Here is a 14,755-nt window from a genome sequence, read left to right on the forward strand (position 1 = left end):
GAAAAATCATCAAAAGCCACCAAAACTACCTTCAAAACGAAAATTCGGAGTTATTTTGAAGGATATGCTTCAGGAAATAAAAAAAAACATCCTTAAGAGCTCGGAGAAAAATGGCTTACACTCACAGTAAGAGTGAGAGAGATGGCCCCAGTGCATATTGAGGATACGATCAAATGGATAAAAATATTTTCATATTTTGTTTCAACAACTTGACGATTGTTTCTGCATGTTATGAGTTATGACCAAAACTAGTTGTCTTAGATCATTTTTTTGGCATATTATGGTCATGCGAAAATGCCTTTTTCTTAAGGTCAAAGTCACAAAAAACTATGTATTTCGAAAAGTTTGAGCGTTATAAAGCTTACGAAGATGTTCTCTGGGTACACGATCTTATCTTACACGATTCTATTTTAAACGATTTTTTCGAAACAAGACGACTTTCGAAAATGTTAAAAGCAGTTTTTAAACCTTCCCGTTTTTGTCCAAACCACTCTTTGGAGATAAATTCATTCGAACCTTGCTTCTCGACAGAAGCAATTTATTTCTGGGCCAGATTAACCACTTAGAGACTCTGTGGAAGTTCCGGAACAACCGTGGCTCAAAACCCATAACAAATCAATCCAAAACAAATCTTTAAGCTTTCCGATCAATCACCTAAGATTGGTCCACCTGGTTAGAAATGATCGATTTACAGGCACGATCACAGTACTTTACTCGAAATAAACGATGAACTTGCCCAGTTGTTTTGAACTTTTTTTAAACGATTTCTGTTTTCTACACGTACACAACAATCGTTTAAAAAAGAATTCATTGTACACTTTTTTGCTATTAGTACGTTATTTAAAATTTTTTAATTTAAACCAAAAACTATCATTTTTAGCCATTTTTTATCTTTTTTTATTGAAAGCTCGAGTCTGAAACCTCTTACAACCCCAAAATTTTGAACTTTCCTCGACCAAAATGTCTACGTTCTTTTGAAACATTTTTCCGATTGTTGTCTGCCATCTTCCATAGTCCAGAGGTGCACAAAATTTGTTTCTGTGTTCTTGTTGTTTGGGTCTGCCTCCCAAAAACCACTTGACTGATTTTCACAAATTTACATTAAATTACTAACCGTTTTCTCTGAGAATTTCATTAGATTTCATACACCGGAACAAAAGTTATTTGAAAACGAACGTGGTGCATTTTTTTTCAAATACAGGCCTTTTGGTGAGCAACGTCAAAATCTGGTAATGCCTTGAAAAAAAATTTGGTCCAAAAATCGACTTTCTGGGACAGTTTTCCAAGTCCCAGAAAGTTGTAATTGACTTAAATTTTTATTTTCGGGATAATTCTAAAGTCGATTTCTGACGAAAAAAAATTTTTCGAAGAAACATCAGATATAGACGATTTATGCTTTTTAGATCATTTGGCATCAGAATTAAATTTTTGATTTTTCCGATTTCCTGTTGGTTATCTTTGAGGGTCACTTCGAGCGCTTTGAGACACCCCTAAATCAACAAGTTTAAGGCTGAAATTTTGCACAGGTCAGATTTTTGGGCAAATCTACAAAATGAAAGTATATAGTGTCCTACCCGGGTTTTCCCGATCGCGAATTCCCGGGAATAAAAAAAATCAGGAATACCCAAATTCCGGGAAAACGATAAAAAATTTCAGAAATTTCCGAAGTCAATGAAAAGTGCTTAATTATTAAAAAAAAAATCTCGATCTAAATTGGAAAAATTGATAAGATTGAGCAAAGAAATGATAGTTCTACCTTGATATATAACCACTTTTTTTTTCTTCTAAAAACTTGTATGTTGTATGTATGTTGGTAATCCACCATGGGTGCACGGATTCACCGCAGTTTCTGCCAAAGTATGTGCTCACATGCATTTTTTAGATTGTTAAGTTCGACAAATCTCCAATGCAGCGCGCCATCATACCCGGACCCCATGGCTTCGTATGAACTGTTATGGATGAATGTATTGTGTTGATGTAGGTATATTCTGGAAGAACGAATCAATCAGGTGGGCTAGTTTACTTACAGGTATTCCGGCATCCGTGTATATACCTGACCAGCTTGCAACTGATTGAACATTCCTATTATATAGTCAGTTATAGAATGTAACACATCTTACCTGTCGGCAACTTAAGGGAATCGAACCCAAAAGTTTTTCTTGCCGATACCGGGAATCGAACCCAGTACGCCTGGCGTACCAATACCAGACTCGCGCCAGCCTATCCGCTAGACCACATCGGCGCTTTTTTTCTTCTAAAAACTTGTATAGATAAAATAATGTTTTTTCGTTCGAAAACTTAGTGTGAAAGTAGAATACGAGAAAGAATCTTTAAAACCAAACTATCTCAATAAAGAAACGCTACGAAAGGATCTAAATATTCTTTTATCCAATATAATTTTACAACATTCATCATTCAGAACTTCCGTTTCGCAAACTGTTGACAGTAGCAAAATCATCGGCAAAGAATTGACAGATCTTGAAACAAAAGGATAGTTATCTGAAAATTTCCAAGATTTGATGAATAACCTAAAGTCTAGCTAATTTTCTATCGACAGTGATAAATCTTTCTTAATTATTTCAAATTTTTACAGCAAGAATCAGTCAAGTTTGTAGGTTTAAGTACTTAGTTTTTGGGTCTTGGTTTTTATAATTGCTAATTGAATTTTTGAGACATTAACAAGTTTGAAATGTTTATCAATACTACTAGCAAAACATTCAAAAACGCCATATAGATGGGGTTTGGTATGCAGTAGAGCGTTGAAATCTTCATTTTCCCTTTTTACTCGGGCTCCCGAGAATTCCCGGGAAAAGGATCGTCAGATTTCCCTTTTCCCGGGAAAGCAAAAATGGTCGGAAAATGGGTAACAAAATGTATATGGACGGCTTTCAAAATTTGATCATGAAATTTTTCCCACACATATCCCATCTGATTAAATACAGATTGAAGAAATGTTCGAAAATCAGCTAGACACCATTGAAAACTTGTCAAAAATACTAGATTTCGTATTTTAAAACCCAATAATGCCAAAACGTTTCAAAATAAGTACACCTTTATCATAAAATTGAAATAACTTTGAACGTTGATAAATTGAAAAGAAATAACAACTTTTTACATAACCCTTGAAAAATTAAAAACAAAAATCTGTAACTTCTAAATATTACAGCACACTACAGTACTTTTTTGTGAACTACCCAAAAAGTACTTGGCAGGTTGTCATCAAATTTTGCACATGTAGACATTACATAACTAGCTAAATCTAATGGAAATTTCATCAGATTTTATAGACGAAATCAAAAGTTACTCATAAAATCAAGTGGTGCTTTTTTCACATACAGGCCTTATAAGCTGTGAAATGTATGAATTCAACCATCGTGTTATGTTCTTTTTTAAATTGGTTTAAGTTTTTTGACGGAAATAAGAAATTAATTCATGAATTCTGAATTTCAATTTGTTCATTTTGGAGAGCAATATGAAATTGTTATCAAACATAAGCCGAAAAATTATTTATCTTTAAAAATGACTTTCGCTGAATAGTGCTGAGCAATCTTTCAATCATTTAAAATATTTTTCCAATAACCTTTAACCGAAAAGAAAAAAAAACAACGAAATCGTCTCCTCTCGATTGAAGATTATCCCGTGCTTAGTTCAGCACAAATGCACCATTGAGCCAGCATCGTTTATTTGAAGGAAAAAAAAACATTCCAACTAAGATTTCAAATCTTGCACAATGATCCAAGTGACGAAATATGAGAACCGAAAAACCTTCCAATCATCGTCGTCAGGTGTGGAGTTTTTTCCATAAAAGCCACCCAATGGAAACACATTGAGATCCCCCTCAAAAGCTTCAACCAGTTACGGGATCAACGAAAAAGTACCGAATCATTCCATTTCCATTATTTAGGCGTTTAATTTGATTTTATCGCACAAACAACATCACACTTTGTGGTGCGTTTGCGTATGATTTTTGCTTTCTGAAACGAAACCGCCTCTATAGTCCAAGCCAAGATATCTTCGTTTTAGTTTCGCTGTTTTGGGTATGAATCCACAAATCGCGGATCGAATTTGTTTGTTTGGTTTTTTTTGTCTACTTGTCTCTGTAAGTACCCCAACCCCACAAAGAGAAGGGTATTTCCAAAAAAATGTTTGATCCGTTCGCGGCGCAAGATCTTCGGCCAATCCCCAACATTGCACGCATGCGGTCGATCGATTATTGCGTTGCGTGGCTAAACCCCTCCCGATATCGGGCAGAATCGATCGAAACCTCGAGTGTGGTCTCCCCCCGGAATTTTGGGGCCAAAGGTGTTGAAGTTTGGAGAATGACACAGCAAAGGTTTCCGTGGGTTTGCTATGGCTAGAGCCTTTGTCAATCCGATCTGGCTCGTCATCTTCCATGGCAAGAGATCCGCTGGTCAAGATTCTCTGGGGGTCGAGGTTGGTTGGCATTCGGCATCGTCTCAAAATGTTTCAACAGCTCGGTGAGATCGCACTTTTGTGCTATGCATGTTTGATCGGGTTGTGATCTCGGCGAACAGACGGACGACGGATTTATCCAAACATTGAAATCTTGAGAATTGTTTGTGCGCGGTGCAGTATTTCATATATAAAATAAAACATGCTCAATATCAGTTTTTTCTGGATGAAATGATGTTCATAAACATTTCAATAAAAAAAATTGAATATGAACTCATCGATTTTTAAATATTTTTTCTTCGAAACCGAAGAAAAAAAGGTTTCAGTACATTGAGATTTAGAAGGCCTTCTATCTGACAATCGAACATGGTTCAGTGTATCCATTATTCTAACTATAAGGTCTGCTTTTCAGGTCTCGAACAGACTTAAGAGTACGTGAAACAGCTTTTTTTTAAATAACATTAGAATTCAAATAAAAGTAAAGCCAAAATTATAACAAAATTTTGTTTAATATTTACTCAACAGTCCCTCAAAAAGATTGTAGAGTAATGTTTACGGTTCTTTTGAACAGCTACCTCGGCGACGGTGTCTATTTTAGTACGATTTCACGAAAAAAAAATATTCCTGAAAACTTGCTATTCGATAGACAAGACTCCTTCTCCTCTATCCATTGAGCTTTTCACCAAAAAAAAATTCATCGCGGAGTCTAGAACAATTTTTTATAAGATTAAAGGTACTCTTGATGCCGTCACCAGTCACGCTGCGACATGCGTGACTTTCCGGGAGGAGACCTTCGCAGCATGGAAGTGGAGAATTAAGCGCCGATTAGTCGCTAAAAACCTCATCCACACCATGGTGCGAACCCCTGAGGAAGACGACTGCGCCATCCCAATGAAGGAGCCCGCAGAGGAGGGACGGCGCCTGGTAGCCCTCCGGAAGCGCAAAAACGAGGACTCCGAGGCACTGGACGAGATCGTGATGGCCGTCAACAACATCGTCCTTAACCGCATAATCGGGGTACGATATGCGAAGGAGGCCATGGACATCTTGGTGAAGACGCACCAGCGCGTTGGCACCTATTCTTGAATAGCGATGCGCGATAGGCTCCATGACCTCAAACACCGGAGGAACATCAGATCGTTGAGTCAATTGTTTGAGGAATACGATCTGATTGTTCGGGAGCTTGAGCGCATGGGTGCAAACATCCCGGCGGATGAAAAGGTCCAAGCGCTGATCTCGGCGGTTCCCAACGATTACAACCATGTCAAAGGGGCTTTGACCGTTCTACTGATTGCGGACCTTTGCGCAAAACCGATACTGGAGCTGAAAAGGATGTTCCTGGACGCAGAGCTAGCATTCCAAAGTCGAGGGGACTTTCCAACAAGGAATTTAGCACCAAACTCCGCGATGAAGGCCCGAAAGGCGGAGAAGATCATTTTCTTCGAGTGTGGCGAACCGGGGCATTACAAAAATCGTTGCCCAGCCCAACGTAAAGGCCGACGTGGAAAATTATGGTGGCCGTTGAAGCTCGACGCTCAACTGCTGGGGTTATGGTGCAGGATGAAGGACTTCTCCAGGACGTCAGAGACCCTGCCTAGCCCGTCATTATTGATCTGGCGAGAGTTTACGTGCGAAGAAAACTGGCAAAGTTGTTTTGAAGAGCGTAGTTGGGAAATCAATAAAGCCCATAATACTCTACAACGTTCTTTTTATACCCGAACTGGAAGAGAATTTACTCTCAGTTCGAAAATGTACCGAGAACGGGAAAAGGGTGATTTTTCTGGGCAACCAAGTTCGGTTCGAATATTCTGGGGAGGTGTTTGCTGAAGGAAAAATCATTGACAGCTTGTATTGTCTTGATTTTCTGTGGTCTGGTCAGTCTCATCGGAAAACGCTGCTTGGAAGCCATACGACGACACAAAAATGGCATATGAAGCTAGGTCATCTTGGTCTCGCGTCAGTACAGCAGCTGGTTCGCGACAAAATGGCAGAGGGCACGGTGGACAATATAATAAGGTGATATCTTCCCGATAATGTCGTCATTACTATTCATCTAGTGATCTACGCGCGCAAAACTTTTTGCTTGGCATGCTATAGGCAGATAGTAATGACGTCACTAGTTTGCATTCAAACGAGTTGTTTACTCGCGTTAGTAGCCTACCTTATATAATTATACCGTGGGCAGAGGGTATCTGTCATTTACCAGCCAAAATTGAAAACCAAGCTGTCTGCGAAAGCTGCATGGCAGGAAAACAGACAGCCAACAAATTCAACAATGCAAAGCTCCCTCGGTCGGTTAGACCACTCGAGCTTGTGCACTCCGACGTTTGTGCGACGTTTGACGGATTCCGCTATTTCGTCACCTTCATCGACGACTATACCCACTTCATGGTCGTATATCTGCTCAAGCACAACAGCGAGGTCTTCGAGCGGTTTAAACAGTACGAGGCAATGGCTACAGCACACTTCGGTCAGAAGTTGTGCAACCTGCGATGCGACAACGGGCGTGAATACACTCCGCAACGAAACGGCGTCAGCGAACGAGCCAACCGAACTCTGATGGAAAAGGCAAGGGCGATGCTCCATGGCAGCAAGCAACCGAAGGCTATGTGGGGCGAAGCGGTCTTATGCGCTGCGTACCTGACGAAACGGTCACCAACACGGGGTCTTGTGGTTAATAAGACTCCTTATGAAATGTGGTTTGGTCGAAAACCCAGGCTGAATAATCTTAGGATTTTCGGGAGCCCAGAGTTCGCAAAGATTCCGAAGGAAAAGCGGCAAAAGCTCGTTGCTAAATCCAAACGACTCGTTTTCGTGGGCTATGCTAACAACGGGTTCAGGCTTTGGAACGGGTCTAGTCGATCCATTGAAATCCATCGAAACGTAGTTTTCGATGAAACTAGCATGATGGAGCCTGAACAAAACCACGTGGAGCCACTCCCATCATCCATCGAGAAGCCCGAGGTTTCAACAGAGCCAGAATCAACATTTGAGCGGTTAGCCAATGTTACAGAACAACAAAACACTGTCGAGCGGTTAGTCGAAGTGTCATCACCCGAACCCACATCCAAGTGGTTAGCCGATGTACCTGTTAATCCCATTCAAACTGTGAGCAACAGTACGATTGAGGATGAACCCGGCGAAAGCGACTATGAAAGTAGTGCAGAATTCCCAGACGATGAGGACGACGATGATGTACAAAATTCCGTCGATCCGGAACCGGCGCTGAGACGAAGTCAGCGAACTTGAGGACTTACTCAACAGTACGTGGCCAACGTAGCCGCTGTTATTGATGAGGAGCTACTCAAAATATCTACGAATTGAAGCGCCGAGACGACTGGGAATCCTAGAAGACCGCCATTGACGAGGAGATGGCTGCCTTAGCAGAAAACAAGACTTGAGAAGCGGTCAGCTTACCCACAGGTCATAGAAAACCCATTCTATCGAAGTGGGTGTTCACCATAAAGGATGACGGTCGCTACAAGGCACGATTGGTTGCAAAAGGGTGTTCTCAGAGACCAGGACTGGACTACTGGGAAACCTTCGCTCCGGTGGCCAAGATGAAGAGTGTTCGCACAGTCTTGGCGTTGGCAAACGAACTCCACATGGTCGTTCATCAGATGGACGTCAAAACTGCATTTTTTAACGGAAATTTAGAAGAGGTTATCTTCATGCAGTTGCCAAATGACGACATCGGCAAATCGAAGGTGGTTAGGCTGCAGAAAAGCCTGAACGGCTTGAAACAAGCGGGTCGTGCTTGGAATCAGCGATTCGACGACGAGATACGAAAACTTGGTTTCGTTCCGTTGAAGAGTGACTGCTGCGTTTACCGATCCTGCAAACGAGGACTCATTCTCATCCTGTACGTGGATGACATCCTGATTTCCGGCAAAGATTTATCAGAGGTTATCTGGATAAAAAGGGATAAACCAAGCTTGGAAGGTTATTCCAAATGAATGATCTGCTGGAGGTCAAGACTTTCTTGGGAATGACCATCAAGCGAGATTTCAGCAAGAGCATCATCGAGATTTCGCAATCAGGATACGTCGAGAAGTTTTTGCATAGATTTGGTATGGCCGATTGTAAACCCGTAGGCACACCGTTTGACACCAACGTTCGGTAGACGAAGCTGGACGATAGTGAGGTCATCACCGAGCAGCCGTTCAAGGAATTGACCGGTTGTCTCCAATATCTGACGACATCTTCAAGGCCAGATATCTGTGCAGCGGTTAGCGCACTGAGCAAATACCAGGCCAGCCCGGCGGATAGGCACTGGCAAGGCCTGAAGCGTGTTCTGCGATACCTTCGAGGTACGACCGATACGGCGTTGGTATACCGCAGAAACGCGAAACCGGAAATACTCATCGGATATGCAGACGTAGATTTCGCTAACGATTCCGATGATCGAAGATCTGTATCGGGCTATGCATACATGATCTTCGGGAATTTGATTTCGTGGTCAACGAAACGTCAGCAGACGGTCAGTCTCTCATCGACCGAAGCTGAGATTGGAGCGCTGTGCCATGCGGTGAAGGATGGTTTGTGGCTAATAAACTTCTTGGATGAATTGGGTGTGGTTAGCACTCCTTTCACATTGATGGAGGACAACATCCCATGCATCCAGTACCTGCAGGAGGCGAGGACCCATCAGCGGATGAAACACTTGGATGTCAAGTACGCGTTCATCAGAGAGATCATAAGAAGCGGTCAGCTTTCTTTGCGACATATCTCAACTGAGGATCAGCCAGCTGATGCGTTCACGAAGGCGTTACCGAGGGCGAGGCATGCGAAGCTGTTCAGCACTCTCAATTTGCGAATTGAGGGGAGGAGTTGATACTTACGGTTTTCCGTGCTCAATGTTTCGAGGCCACATTGGAACAAAACCAAAACCGATTGTTTTGGTTTCGTCCTCTTTCGTCAATTTGCATATTGAGAACAATAGCGATTGACAGTTAATGATGGTCAATGATGATGACAACAATACAAATGTTGTCATCATGCACGCTAAACTCAGCCAACACAGCAAGTGGTTATGAGTTACCCTGCAGTGTTGGCAGTTTATTCTGGGTGGTTAGCCCAGAATACGATAGTATTTAAGGAATGATTCTGAGTTGAGAATCACTTAGGTTAAGCGACAAGATTGTTATCGCTATAGGTCTAAGTTAGCTTATAAGGACTTGACGAACAGCAATGAATAAATGGTATCTCATTTCCAAACCAATTCCCTGTTGCTAAATCATTGAATTCAACAAGCTTTAATCTCCAATGTTATCAAGGCAAAAAAGCTTAAATCTGATAAAATAAACACTTTAAAAACGAGTTTCACCAACACTTAGAAAATAGATGTTGGTCACACGTGTTATAGAGAAATCGTGTAACGTTACATAATCCTGAGACAGTATAGACACCTTAGAACCACGAAAAAATATAAGCCGGGAAACACCAAAATTCGATATTCGATATCTCAGAAACCACTGAACCAAATTTTATAAGTTTAGTTCCTTTGGATTATCGAAAATTTAGTGTTGAATTTTGTAGTTAGTTCTACAATCTACAAGTTCAATTGTTAAATTTATAACAGTTGAGTGTTGCTTCTAAGTGCAGCTCCCTGGCCGAAATCATTAACCCGAGATATCTCGTGTTTGGTGCGCAATGTGTTAACAGTCGAAAACCGCATGGCCTACTAGGCAGGTACTGCTGTCGGAAAGGGGTAGGTACTATTATGTATTAGTAGAATCTCATCTTACTGCGGTGAATAAAATTTGGGATTGAGAAATAAAGATTTGTGATGTGATAAAAAAAACATCTGTAACATTGTCCTAAGAAGTGGGTGTGCTGCTGAGCATTGTTCAGTGTGGGGAGGAGAAAATTTGAGTACTTCAAATTTTACTCAAAAAAATAGGGCAAACAGTTTTGCGATACATATAGAAAATAAAGGAGTCGATTCTATATGTAGAATACATTTTCGCGAAACCAATTACAATGTTAATATAGCTTAGTATTTTGAATATCAAAACCTATTCCAAGACAATTTTAAAAACAGTATGACTAATGATCACTACATGGCTTAGAGAGTTATGATAATTTCTTAAAAATGATGTATCCAAAAAAAAACCGTCTGTGTTACACGGCAAAATAGGCCAAATATTCATTTTTAAATTTTATACAATAACAGACTATAATTTTTTTTTTCAAATTATGTTAATTAGATCATGAAATATCCAAAAGTAATGTTGAAAAAGCTACACATTCACCAAAAAATTAAGGTTCCAGTGAAACGCAGGGGGAATTTCAATGTAGATCTTGGTGGAGAACGCAGAAAAATATCGCATAATACTTTAAATATCGTTTATTCCAGAATTTCTTGAATATATCGAGAATTGATTATAAATTTTGTAATGAATTCGAGATCAAATCAAAATCGGGTTCATTCAAATAAGGTGTTAAATCTTTAAAACAAAAATTCCCTTTTGAAAAGTTTTAGTTTTTGTGTCCAAAACGATTTTAAGAGTAAATATATGTAGTTGCAGCCCGTGGCGTGGAGGAAAGCCTTAAAATCTTTCAAGTCAACGATCTCTCGACAAGTTTTGTCCCGGATTTCAATGGACTTCATTTTCTTTTTGATAAACGCGACATGTGATCTGATATCAATTCTGTAAGTGGTAAATTTTGAAAATCATCCGATCTGTCAATGAAGCGTGATGGAATGAAGATCTTATGCATTACAAATCTAATTGAAAATAACTGACTCAAAAATATGAGAGGTATTTTGATAGAAGAAATAGAAAGAAATTGATATGATTGGCTTTGGGTTTTTTTTCTTAATAAGGCGATAAAATATTCGGCCGGATATTCGTTTCACCAAATAGTTGAAAAGGTTATCGGTTGATGGCCGAATACCACTGTTCAGTACAACTCTACAAAGATTACCATATTTCAAACCGAATTAAGTTCGTGGGTTTTTTTCAAATCAATAAAAAATGCTTGCAAGCTCATAATTTGTACATAAACTACAGCCATATCCGTTCGAACACTGGTCAAAGTAATAGAAAGCGCAGACAAATAATATTCTTTTATTAAGGGCACATGTGATCATTTGCCCAAAATCACCAATCCATGTGATCATAGTAAATTTTTCTGGATTATAATGAAAGCTGAACGAAGAAACAAAAACAACATTTTAAATTTATTCAATAAACAAATGCATCCTTTTGAAATGACCCACCCGAAAATTCTAGTCGCTACGCTGAAATACGAATAAATAACATGAGGCTTAACTATACAGTAGACCGACCCAAATTTGTATGGGATGATTATTACAACATTTTTTTAACGCGGCACCCCCTAGATTGGTGCATTTAGGTGAAAAAATGACTTTCTGAAAGTTTCAGATCATTTGGCAGAAGCACGAGCTGGCGCAAAGGCCTTGAAATTTGTATGGAGATTTTCGGCAAAATGTATGAAACATCGACATACTCTTGTGTTCTAAAATATGTTTCCAGTATGCTAGAAAGCTCAGAATTTCAAGAATTGTAGTTCAAACAATGACAAACAAGTTTGTAGAAGATTGTGACACGATACGAGTTGACTGTGATGAGTTATTTGCAATGAAATGTGTGATTTGATTATTGACAACTAATGTAGTATAAACGCCGAAAATTTTGAAGAAAGATCATTTAAACCAAAACTCGTTTTTCTAATCACATACTGGAAACATATTTTAGAACACCAAGAGAGAAAGTATGTCGATTTTCCATACATTTTGCCGAAAATCTCCATACAAATTTCAAGTTCTTTGAGCCAGTTTGTGCTTCTGCCAAATGACCTGAAACTTCAGAAATTCTTTTTTTTTCACCTAAAGGCACCAACCTAGGGGGTGAAGCGTGGAATAAAAGGATTTTTTTTTGTTATGGGCCAGTCTACTACACCCAAAATTCAGCCTCTGTGCCAATGGCGTGTAGTCAATTACATAGCATCATTGGTACAAGAAGATAACGCGACCGGTGCTGATTCGATTTGCTCCCACCGGCATTAATCTCCCAAGTTAACCGAATTGCGTATGTCTGAAAGAAACAAAATAAAAACGTTTGCACGTCCCTCCCTATCGCATCACAAGACGAAGAAGGATGGAAATAAATACCGGCCAACAACAGGCAGCCAGCGAACCGAGCACAGTGCGTGTGAATGTAGCAAAAGCAACAACAAAAATATCCTTCTAATTCAATCCACTGGCACCGGCAAACCACGGCCAAGCTGTGCGTGTGTATGCAGTAAAAGCAACAAAAAAAACATTCCTTCAATTCACCGGCAAACAACCACGCACCGGCCAAGCTGCCCGGCTTTAGCAGCTGTGCATATGTAGCGTGTGTATGTAATAGCAGGCGGTAAGCAAACACAGTTCTCATTCAATGGGTTTCCCGTTTCCTTCACTCCCGTTCCCTTTCCCGTTTCCATAACAAAACAAGCTGCCCGGCTTTGGCAGCAGTGTATATGTAGCGTGTGTATGTAATAGCAGGCAGTAAGCAAAGCACAGTTCTCATTCAATGGGTTTTTTCCCGTTCCTTCACTCCCGTTCCCTTTCCCGTTTCCATCCCAAGACAAAGGAATGCATTGAAAGAAGGCCAAACGCCGGGAAGCCGCCGTTGTGCGTTTTTTTCGATTGATCGGTGACAGAAAGCCTATGACAAATATCCCTCGTCCTGCATGAAGCTTGAATAGTACACTGGTTAACATGCCGGTCTGGCAAGACGCTATGATTGGTAATTTGAGATCGATTCTCACTACGGCGCTGTGGTTTTATATTTTTTTTTTATTTCTGGGATGAATTATCCAATAGGAATAGGTTTTTCTTGTTTCGCTTGAATGTAGTGGTCATCATTTTGGTTGGGAGCCGAATCCTTATGCCAGTTACGGTTTTTCAAACATACCGTTTTCGGCACAGTGCACATTTCAGCGCATTATCGGCACAGACATATGCTAAATAGGCATTGGATTTTTGCAACCTCTTCTATGGGTGTATACAGTTTTGTCAAATTCAGTCCTTATTTGAATATCAGAAGTATCATATGCGCTCATAATTTTCGACCAAATTTTTCTGTAAATCGGGTTATGTATATTGTCAATGCAGTTGAAATCCGAAGTTGAAATGGTGATTGCCAACCTTGCCAACCAGCGAAGATGAAAAATGTCATATCAATTCATCAAACACCTCGGCAATGATGTTTGATAGATGGTCAACATGAAATGTCGTATGTGAATGTCGCCGTCGCAAATATTGACAAAAATTCCGGTTTGTGGATTCAGCGACAATACATAAAAACTTAGTAGTGCACATTTAAAATCTCAACTTTTTCTTTCACATTTTAAACTTACCTTCAAGTGTTCAACTTTAATATCCATTTGTCAGTATTTGTGTGATTTGGTCTGCATATAACATAACGATTTTCTTATCCAAAATTACCGTCGGCTTATCGCCCTAGACCCGCAACTTTATTCTCAACAAAAACAACACATAATTCAAGCCTCAAATCCTTCATGGTGGCTCATTCTTTCATCTTGGCGTTTGTTCGACAAATACCGACGCTTTGTTTATAAAATTTCACAATCGTTCAACCCGAGAAGCTAAAATTGTCTTCGTATCGGTAAGTCACGCTACCGGCCGAAATTAGCGCGAACCACTATGGCACCTGCTGAAGATCTTATCGAGCCAAATCAGTCCATAAAACTGGAACCTTGCATCTGGCGTCCCGCTCTTCACGGATGGTTTTTGATTTTTTTTTCCTTTTCAGTTGATTCCCAAAACATATTCCCATGACATCATTGCCCACATCGCAAGCCGACGGGTGCCATGTCCTCTCGCATGCTCATTCCATTCACAGAGCTCGGTTGGTCCGAAAATTGCCGGCTCCCGAAGATGGCTCGTTCGTAAGTTTTTGTCCCTCGAACCGTGGACCACCATCATCACGGAAAATCTTTTCATTCTGCTGGAACCTTATCGACTTCCATTCATAGGACACAGCCGGTCGAAAGCTCCGATTTTGAGTCCCTACGCTCTTTTCCGATTCTCTCAGCTTACTCTCTCATTACGAATTTCTTGACTAAAAAGGGAGCTTTCAAGAGAGAACACTCTGTCTGCTCTTTTCAATAAACTCTCTCGAACATCTGAAGTATATAACGAGCAAATCGAGGGGGAATAAAAGATTTACCATCTAATAAAGTAGGCGTGGTTTGGGGTCGTAAATCTTTTACGAGACATTTTAGTTCCGTGAGAGTTTTCTCATGCGCTATAACATTCGCTTCTCGACCCTATACAAACAGAGTGAAACATTTCAAGTTCTCTAAT

General features: G+C 40.2%; 1 protein-coding gene across 1 annotated transcript in view; it reads right to left on the minus strand.

Annotated features, from left to right (window-relative positions):
• The window catches only part of LOC129752602 (LIM/homeobox protein Awh), a 257,831-nt gene extending 243,690 nt beyond the window's left edge, over nt 1–14,141 (minus strand). The window contains exon 1 of the mRNA XM_055748377.1: nt 13,786–14,141. Within this exon, the coding sequence (XP_055604352.1) occupies nt 13,786–13,812 (27 nt within the window). The 5' untranslated portion in view covers nt 13,813–14,141. The remainder of the gene's footprint in view (nt 1–13,785) is intronic.
• Between the last annotated feature and the right edge of the window lie 614 nt (nt 14,142–14,755).

Source organism: Uranotaenia lowii, chromosome 3 (genome assembly GCF_029784155.1).
Source record: "Uranotaenia lowii strain MFRU-FL chromosome 3, ASM2978415v1, whole genome shotgun sequence".
In the NCBI taxonomy this organism is placed as follows: domain Eukaryota; kingdom Metazoa; phylum Arthropoda; class Insecta; order Diptera; family Culicidae; genus Uranotaenia; species Uranotaenia lowii.